Source organism: Manis pentadactyla, chromosome 2, assembly GCF_030020395.1.
Source record: "Manis pentadactyla isolate mManPen7 chromosome 2, mManPen7.hap1, whole genome shotgun sequence".
NCBI classification, from domain to species: Eukaryota; Metazoa; Chordata; class Mammalia; order Pholidota; family Manidae; genus Manis; species Manis pentadactyla.
This window is the reverse complement of record NC_080020.1, coordinates 155,843,979-155,853,803: the sequence shown is the minus strand read 5'-3', so window position 1 is coordinate 155,853,803 and position 9,825 is coordinate 155,843,979. Positions and strand designations below refer to the sequence as shown.

At 42.4% G+C, this 9,825-nt stretch overlaps 1 protein-coding gene across 1 annotated transcript; it reads left to right on the top strand.

Moving 5' to 3' along the window:
- Positions 1-496: 496 nt before the first annotated feature.
- On the top strand, positions 497-9,201 carry ZNF892 (zinc finger protein 892). Its single transcript, XM_057496985.1, has 5 exons — positions 497-537; positions 1,595-1,683; positions 4,830-4,935; positions 5,428-5,514; positions 7,508-9,201. Exons 2-5 carry the CDS (start codon positions 1,651-1,653, stop codon positions 8,776-8,778), a joined length of 1,497 nt encoding a protein of 498 aa, XP_057352968.1. The 5' UTR covers positions 497-537; positions 1,595-1,650; the 3' UTR covers positions 8,779-9,201.
- Positions 9,202-9,825: the final 624 nt, after the last annotated feature.

Sequence of the window (9,825 nt, the reverse complement as noted above, 5' to 3'; positions counted from 1 at the left end):
TGGCACTGAAATTCCACCTTATTCCAAGGTGCAGCCCAGAATAAACGTCCCTGATTATTTTTAAGTAATCTTTGTCCCCGTCACAACGGGCGTAGTAAAGTTGAGGAGCAGGAGAGGAAACGAGGCTGACGCCTCCCTCCGAGTGGGGCACAGCCGCTGAGGAGGGATCGGCGTAGCGGCGGGACGCAGCCACCCGCCGGTTAAGGATACACGGTAAATGTGCTTTTCCGAGTGGGGTTTGAAGCGGCCCAGTATATATTCCGAGTACAAATCGGCACCTGGGAAGGGGTGACCTGCAACTGTCCAGGAAGGGTGCTTTGCGAGAGGCCGAACGCTCGAGCTCCGACGCGCCCAGGATCCCCGAGCCGACATGGGAAACGCGCCCCCACTTGAAAAGCCGCTGGCCAGCGTCCCGCGGGGTGCTCTGGGAAGCGGCGTCGGGTGACGCGAACCCCGCCCCGCGGAGGATTCTGGGAGTTGTAGTTCAGCCCACCCGGCTCCCTAGATGCCTTTGTTGCCAGGCCGGGCTTACCTTGGGTTGGTAGTGAAGTGGACACCGGGGTCGAGAAGGGCTGAGCGCGCGGGGTTCTAAGTCCGAGTGGCCGGAAGAAGGGCGGCGGTAGGGATCAGTGAGGGGCACCCAGCTGCACGGCGGCGGTCGCTCGCGTGTCCTGGGCCGCTGGGTGGACGAGACGCTGGACCCCCGGGCCGTTGCGCATTCGCCCCATCCGCCTCCCGGGGCCCTAGTTCTCTGCGCTGGCCGGGGGAGGGTTCGCTCTGGAGCCGGGGGGCAGAGGTGAGAATATGGGTGGGATGCGCCGCGGTGCCTGCTGGGGAGAAAAAAAGAGAAAGGCTGCCCTCTGGCTGGGCAGGCTCAGAAGAAGCATCCCGTCTCTGTATGACAGCGTTTTCTCTTAGCTAGTCTCACCTTGGGGTTTTGAGCAAAAGCCCACCACCTGCGTTGCGCTGAGGGTCATTAGGATAATGTATGCCTCCTTTGCCCCCTAAATCAACAGGTCTGACAATTTGGCTTTTGATGACTTACTTTTGTCCTCACAGGAGCCCCCAAAGGTGGTAGAAAGGAGACTGTTACAACCACTTGACAAATTAGAAAAAGTGAAGATTTGAGAAGTTACAGGATTTATTTTAAATCCTGGATTTTTTTTTTCCCACAAGACCTATCGCTTTTCTGAGAAAGCCAGTATTGTATCTGAAAATCCAAGGTTCAAAAAGATTTTGACTAATGTTCCTTCACTTGTGAGCCTGGAATAGACTCATTAAGTGAGGTATGGATTGACTCACAGGGACTTTGAGTATTGTTTTGACTATCACTCAGCGGATGGGAGATAGAAATATGTGTTTATGTTATTCCAGATCTTCAAAGCAGAGTTCCACTGCAGTTTTAAGGACAGATGAGGGTAGGAGGAGCCTGAGGCAGCAATGGTCATAGCTGTCTTGATTCAGGGATGTTGAGGGATTGTTCTTTGGTTCTCTCTGTCTACTCCTCTCAGGTGATAGGTAGCTGTGTATGACAGTTTCTTCCAGTTTACTACAAGACGAGTGTAACCGTCATGGCTCCTATTTCCATTTCTAGGGTCACTTTCTGAGGACTCAGACCTTCCCCACGCTGGGAACTCAAAAGAAAATGGCATGACCACAGGCCTGCTGATGCCTGCATTCCAGGTGGGTTTAGATTTCTTTTTTTTTTCTTCCTGTTTTCGGAACATGGATATGGTTTCTTCCACTGTCATGGAATTGCTCAGCCCTGATCTTAGACCAGTGGGTCCATCCTGATAAAATGATGAGCAATGAACCTGACAGTAACTCCTCCCCCCTTGTGCAGAACTTTCCTTTGGCATTACTTGTCTGTCCTCTTGGTGCCTGATGCATACTTACTAGCTTTTCAGGGAAGTAATTGGCCTCATGGTGAGATTCAAAGTAATAAAAGCCAGTTGCCCCTGCCTTGTGAAGTTTACTGAGGAGAGAAGATACAGATAAGTAAAATAATTAAACAGCAAGAAGAAACATTTTTTTAATGTAGAAATGACTGTATGGACAAATCATAAAAGGCATTGGAAGAGGTTTTCCATCCTCTGAAGTATTTTGGGGAAAAATACTGGGAAAATAGTTGCACTTTGAAAAAGAAAAAAGACTGAATAGTTGGAGAATAAAATAGTGGAATGGTCTGCAAGAGAACATCTTTAGCAAAAAAGTCTCCAAGTGATGAGAGAGTTGAGGGTCTGCAAGGGACGTGTGTCACTGTGCGGTGGGCTGAAGTATGATGAGGGAAGCTTAGGTATGTTGTAGACCACAGGAAAATCGGCACTGGATCTTAATTCCAGAGGCAGATAAGTCCCCGTGAAAGTTTTTAGAGGTCATGCAAGATGAAACCTGCCTCTCTCACTGACTGGAGAGAGAAAAGTAGGATGCTTCTGTAGGATCTGGCCTGGGACAAAAAGAAAATAAGGAAGGGAGGAAGGGGAGAAGGAAAGAGAAGGAAAGAGAAACCTCTTCTGTTCGTCCAGAAAAATAGCTTCCTTAAATTCTAAACTTTCTTCCAAACAGTAAATCTGTGTATAAAAAATCTGGCACTGAACAAAACAAGAAAAACAGTAGCCTTGACAAAAACTGTTTTTTGTCATTTCTGTGCTTCTGTACATATATAATGGTGATCAATAAGTGCTTGTGATTGTTAACATAATGTACTAAATTAGAAAAATCACACCAGCTGCCTCCCATATTTTTTTTTTACCTTTGAAAACTAAGTTTATCAATCTCTTAAAAAAAACAATACTTTAAGAGGAGAACGGTAGAGGCACTGGAACTACTGTGGTACCTGCCTCCTAGCACAGAGGAGCTGCTGGTCCACATGAGACACTGGAGAAAACCTCAGTGCTGAGTCCAATCTGAGCTTGTAGGTCTCTTGCAAAAGGGCAGAGGGCAGAGAAAGTCAGTACCATCTGCTGGACAGTGTTTGATTGGTCTGCCTGTGCCCTCAGCACACGCCCACTGAGCAGCTGCTCTGGAAATGAGTTGGATTGCTGAGGCTTTCGGAGGGAACTGAAATCTGAAAGGAACTACCAGTTAGGCTGTTACTGTTAGCACTGTTTGCAACAACAACAAAAAAGAACACTACGAATTACATTGCTTGTGTTGATAACTCGTGAGGTAGGCCTTAAGCGACTGTAAACTTAAAGAGTAGTGATTTCATACTTCAAGTATTAGAATAAAGAGTTAAATTATTTTGAGCAGAGTATTTTCAAAGTAGGTAGTTCTTTTAACCTTATTTCATTATGTGAATTGTCTTACCAGTTTCTGGAGGGTTATACCGTAAACATTAGCATGCTGACTATATGCAAGATTAACTGGTTTATTCACATATATGCTCAGGGGGCCATAGCAAAAATGATGGCTCAAAGAGAGACAAGACTGGTTCATTTGCTAGCATCCCAGGGATTGGTATGTTTTAATGTATCTTCATTAAATTGAAGTTGTATAGAAAGTTTTTTTATAGAATCAGAAAAATTATTAAACATTTGTCTTACCAGCAGTAAACAGATTCAGCTATAGATTCAAAGGAGATTGCCCTCTGTGCTTCCTCTCCCTACACTGCAGTAGACAGTCTAAACTTTGTGCCTGTCATCTAGGTCAAGGTTAGGCTAGAGTAAACACTCCTGGATTGTTTTCAATGTCTGATACATTACTGTTGCCCTCCCCACTCCTATTCCCATGCACACTTTTATAGACTATCCCATCTAAACTGTTTCTACTAATTCTTGATCAGGTGTTCTTTCCTTCATTCAACTATTTGACAGATATTTACGGTGTTCCTGCTCTGTGCCAGGGACTAGGGATACTTCATTGAGAAAAATAGACCTTGCCTCTGCTCTCATGGAGCTTACTGTCTAATGGGAGAGACTGATATTAATCACAAAGTCCCTCCATATGTGCATAACCCAAGAGAAGGGAAGGAACATGGCACTACAACCCAGAGAGCCAGGGAAGGCTTCCCTGAGAAGGTAACACCTGAGCTGAGAACTGAAGTGTAGGTAGAATTGAAATAGCTGAAAGGATGGGACAGAAGGAGAACATTGAGGAACAGGAAGCAGCATTTGTAAAGGGGCAGAAGGGAATGTGGCACACATTTCAAACAGCTAAAGGCAGCCACCAACTGGAGCACAGAGAATCAGGAGGAATAATACGTGATATGTATGGTAGGGTAGAGAGTGGATTGGGAGAGGGGTGGGTGTCAGACTGATCAGAGCCATTAGGAGAAATGGCAAGAACACTTTGGGAATTTAATAATTTGGACTTGATACTATTTTACAAATAAACATTTTGTGACATGAATATCAAGCACCTTAATTTTTAATATGTACTGGACTGATTTTATTCTCAAAGAAAAACTAGAGAGAACAGTATTTCATTTTTCTTGAACACTTTTATATTTTAAAACCATACCATAAAGAAAATACTTAGTTCCTAATTGTATGTTCTCTACTCTTCCATTTCTAAATAGTAAGGATTTTTATAGTTCTATAATATAATTTATTGGTATAAAAACAAATAACTTCAGTATGTTCAGATTTTACATTGAAGGTGTTCCTTCCTACTTGCAGGTAACATGAAGTTCTGATGCCTGGAGGCAAGGGGCAAGTCTGTGGCTACAAATATGCCAGAGAATCTTAGTCAGGGGGCATGTTAGAGGTCATTTTGTTTAACCTTACTATCTTTCCTATCTTCCTTCTGTTAGGCTGTCAGTTTAAGTCTTTCCTGGAGGCTTCTGGAAGGAGGTCCCTTGGTGAGCACTGACGTGTTTGGTTTTTCAGGAGTCATTGATGATCAGAGACATGACTGAGGCTTTCACCCAGTGGGGGCAGCTGAACCATCCTCAGGGAGATGTGCCTGAGAAGCATAGGAATCTGGTCTTGCTGGGTAAGAATGGTTCCCCGACTCCCTGTGAATTCACCCAGGATGATACCTTTGCTTCTTCAGTTCTTAGGAGCTCTGAGGTGGTTCCTTGATACGAAGATTCTTAATCCCTGTGTAAGTTCTGAGACAGGCAATTCCTGCTTTTGTTTCCGGATATAGGTTTACTACTCCCAGAGTTAGAAATGGACATTTTTTTATCACATTTGCCTAGGTGGTACCATCCTTCTTCTCTACTCCCTGACCAAGGATGTTGAGACAAAGTTCTAGTGAAAACACCTCTTAAGAAATGGGTGCTTATTGTTTTCATAAGGAAAGGTAAAATCAAGTGACTCAGTTGTTCTGAACTCAGATACACCCCATATGAATCTTCCTACCTTCTGAGCACTGTAGAGGGAGAAATCCAGAACTAAACTCTCTCTTTTACTGTCTTCCCTAATGACCAAGGAGCTAATACTGAGCTCTTTACCAAACTCCTTTTTCTTTCCCCATGAAAAGGGCTTCCAATTTCCAAGCCTGATGTAATCTCTCAGTTGGAGTGTGGGGAAGAACTGGAGAGACAAGTCTCAAAAGCAACTTGTCCAGGTGAGTGATTATTGGAAATAGTGAACATAAAACCCAGACAGCCAGTGGGAAAATCACTTTTGAAATGCTTGTGGAGGAACCTTTCCAGATTTTGCTAGACCCACAAAAAAGTTGAGGTGAAGTCCCTTTCTTCCATGCCACACTCCCACGCTCTGTGGATGACAATCTGTTAATAAATTAATAATTTTTTTTTAGAAAATAAGTACTTCCTGCCCTTTCAAACTAATTCATTTTTCCCTATAAGGTAAAATGAAATCAACATTTTAATATTTGTCATTTTCATGGGTGCACAGTTTTAAACCAGCCTTTTCATGTTATTTTTATCTCTGTGGGGTAATGTGACTTTTTGTATGAGACCAGTGACTATAAATTGATCTCTGAGCTTCCCCTTGTTTTCCTCTCTACCTAAGTGGAAGCAATATAGCATAATGGGTGAGAGTGCAGACTTTGGAACCAATCTTCCTGGGTCCAAAGCCAGTCTGTACTTAACTAACTCTGTGAGCTTTAATAAGTGAATTATCCTTTCTGTGTCTCAAATTCCCCATGTAAAAATGGAGATAATGGTAGCACTTAACTCATAGGCTTGTTTTGAGGATCGAATGAAGTAATCCAAGAGAAATGCTTAGAACAAAACCTGGCTGCAATGCTAAGCAAATGATAGCTATTGATTAAGTCCTTGTAATTTTGTTTTTAAAAGATGTCATGGATTTGACCCTATCACTTCTGTCAAACTGGTTCCTGCAACAGACTACCAGCTAATTATAACTTCTTTAGTCTTACCCTTGTCTAACTGAGGCAGCATAATATTGCTAGATTCCCTGCAGTAAGTTGCTGACTCTGCCAGTTCTGTATTCCTCTACCTGCTTTCAAGGTCTTTGTTAGGCTGCCTGCCCAACCACTTTACTTTCTCTGTTCTCCAGCTTGAACCCTTGACCCAGACAGGCAAGTCTCTTACTATCCTCCACTAACCATGTGTTCTCCACAAACATTTGGGGCTTTAATTCTTCCACTCCCCTTAGCTGAAAGTCCATTTGTCTTTAATCTCTTTCTGGCTGTTTGTCTTTTAAAATCCCAGATACTTGTCTAATTATGATATGTAGTTGGGGTCTTTGTATTGATTTATTTCATGTAGAGTCATGGTTGGAATGGATGTTGAAGACTATTTAAGCCTGGAAATATTTCAACATTTTTAGCAGTGAAGCTTTTCCCCCAAAACTCTTACTAGGAAGCCTAGGATTTGGTGGCAGATATCCTGACAGGATGGAAACCAATCTGAGCCCATGGAGATTTTACTTTTCCCTCATGTTTAAACACTACTCATTTATTTAAAAGCTTGGTTATATTTTACTCTTTCTAGTTTGTTGGGTGTGAAGCAGTCAGAAATGATCGATTGCTTCTTATTTACTAAGCTTTGTGGTGATTTGTATATGTAGATCAGTACACTTTGAGTGCTAGCTTCTAGAATTTGTGACTCATCTTGAGACAGTGGAACCAGCAGAGATTTTTGTGTAAGAGGTTTTTAAAGGTTAATCTGTTACCAGTGATTGGGGCATATTAGAAAAGGAAAAGATTGGTAGCTAGGAGGTGGGGAGATGAGCTAATGATGGTCATTCTCATAGCATGTGGTGCTGAGGTTCTCATGGTGACAGTTGACAATCCCTGGGAGACCATCTTTCTCTGATCCCAGACCTGTCTCCACCAGAGACTGTTTTTCATCTTCCATTTCCACACACCCACTCTGTTTAGTCTTGTTCTCTGTTATTCTTTCTCATTTCCTACCCTGCTAGACAAAGGTATGTTGAGTACCTGTTCACCCTCTCCCTTTATGCAGCTCTGCTGCTTCTCATTGTTATCTTTGTTTTTCTCATTTTTCTCTTAGGGAGCCTTCAAATTCTTGTATTCCCTGTAAGCATTTTTGTTGTATTATTTTCCTACAGCAGAAATCATTCTTCTCTCTGTTAGGAAATGACATATATGTTTGTGTTTCTTTCAGACTGGCAGACAACACCAGAAAGCAAGGTCCTAATTCCAGAGCAGGAAGTTTCTGAAGAAGAATCAGCCTCTGGGGTGTTAATAGGAAGATTTCCAAAGGTAACTTCCAGTGAATGTGAGGATTCTTCGGAGAGTCAGCAGGAAAACCATGAGAAACGTTTAATACAAGAGGTTGTCATGCAGAAGAAATCTTCAGGGGAGAGAAGTTACCAGTGTGATGAAATTGGAAGAAATTTTAGTCGGAGGTCCTTACTTGTTCAACAGCAAGGAGAGAGATTATATAATTGTGATTCATTTAAAAAGAACTTAAAACAAAATTCAGATCTAATGAGGCATGATAAAATATGTGCAAGAAAGAAACCTTGGAAGTGTAATGAGTGTGAAAAAGCCTTTAGTTACTATTCAGCTTTTGTCTTGCATCAGAGAATTCACACAGGAGAAAAGCCCTACGAATGTAATGAATGTGGGAAAGCCTTTAGCCAGAGCATACACCTTACTCTACACCAGAGGATTCATACGGGAGAGAAACCCTATGAATGTCATGAATGTGGGAAGGCCTTCAGTCACCGCTCGGCCCTGATTCGGCATCATATAATTCATACTGGAGAGAAACCCTATGAATGCAATGAATGTGGGAAGGCTTTTAATCAGAGTTCGTATCTCACTCAACATCAGCGAATTCATACTGGAGAGAAACCTTATGAATGTAATGAATGTGGGAAGGCCTTCAGCCAGAGCACATTCCTTACCCAGCATCAGGTCATTCACACTGGAGAGAAACCGTATAAGTGTAATGAATGTGGGAAGGCCTTCAGTGACCGATCAGGCCTTATTCAGCACCAGAGAACTCATACTGGGGAGAGGCCTTATGAATGTAATGAATGTGGGAAAGCCTTTGGCTACTGCTCAGCTCTGACTCAACACCAGAGAACTCACACTGGTGAGAAACCCTATAAATGCAATGATTGTGCCAAAGCCTTCAGTGACCGCTCAGCCCTTATTCGTCATCAGAGAACACACACTGGAGAGAAACCTTACAAGTGTAAGGATTGTGGAAAAGCTTTCAGCCAGAGCTCATCTCTTACAAAGCATCAGAAAACGCACACTGGAGAAAAACCCTATAAGTATAAGGAATGTGGAAAAGCTTTCAGCCAGAGTTCTTCCCTTTCTCAACATCAGAAAACTCACACTGGAGGGAGCACCAAGGAATATGGAAAAGTCTTTAGTGAGCATTCAGCCTTTGGCCAGCAAAAGAGAATTCATACTGGATAAAGACTATGTAGATACAGTACATTTAGAAAATATTTATTGAACAATTACTATACATATGTGAGGGCTACAGAGGAATTTAAGACTGTTACAAAAAAGATATTAATGGGGAAGTCATTGTTAATATATGACAGTTACTTTAAATGTGAACACGGGGCTTTATGTTCTTTCAAAATGTCCTAATGGAGGACATTTTGAATTTCCCTGGGGAAAGACAAAAATTATTTCTAACACTCTATATGTCAGCTGCCAAATCCTTGAGAGAGAAATAGGATAGGGCATAATGGGAAGAGGACGTATTGGCTGAGCTACGTAGTCTCATAATGCTAAGGAGATGAAGTGTTAAAGAGATATGTGGTTCTTTTAGGGAAATCACAGGGGTAGGAATAAGATTGAGATTCCGCATTGAGTTTGCTCAGTGTTGGGAGCGGCAGTGGAAGGACCCTTAGGAGGGAGATGGAAAGGGCGAGAAAAAGAGCCTGGGGAAATGAAGTCAGCAACTGTTGATAGAGATAACCACTGCAGCTAGTACCCACAACCAGGGAAACTGTTAGACTTGTTGGTTGGTTGGTTGAAAAGCTCCCGACCTTTAGCCAAGGAATGCTATCCTGGCAGCACACTTCTGCACACTTTGTTTTTTGGACCATGCTTATTGAGATAGCACCTACTAAGAATCACATTAACTCCAAGAGTCAAGGCTGACAGCCTAGAAAGGCAGTCAGAAGGGATCCTTGATGTTGCCAATCTGTTTCAGTCTACAGTTACTTGAGAATGTGCTTATTTAAAAAGTTGTACCTCAGTTGTATGTAGTTTGTATCTTAGACCCAAACTGACATTGCATACTGTGAAAAACTTGGAAAGACTTTGAAATACTTACTCTTTATCATTTTACTCTTGAGTATAGGCAGATGGCATCTTTGTATGTACAGTTTTTTTCACTGAAGATGTGAAAGTTATTGCAAACATTTTGAGTACTGTGCTTTTAGTTTTCACAAGTTTGACTATAATGTCTTGGTATTCTTTGAGTTTAGTCTGTTTTCTGAGCTTGAA

What these genes read in the sequence shown, in the direction of transcription:
- ZNF892 (XM_057496985.1), top strand. Translation starts at nt 1,651, where the DNA reads ATGACCACAGGCCTGCTGATGCCTGCATTCCAG. An exon ending in TGCTGATGCCTGCATTCCAG is followed by an intron (nt 1,684 to 4,829) that starts GTGGGTTTAGAT and finishes TTGGTTTTTCAG; the next exon opens with GAGTCATTGATGATCAGAGA. An exon ending in TAGGAATCTGGTCTTGCTGG is followed by an intron (nt 4,936 to 5,427) that starts GTAAGAATGGTT and finishes CCCCATGAAAAG; the next exon opens with GGCTTCCAATTTCCAAGCCT.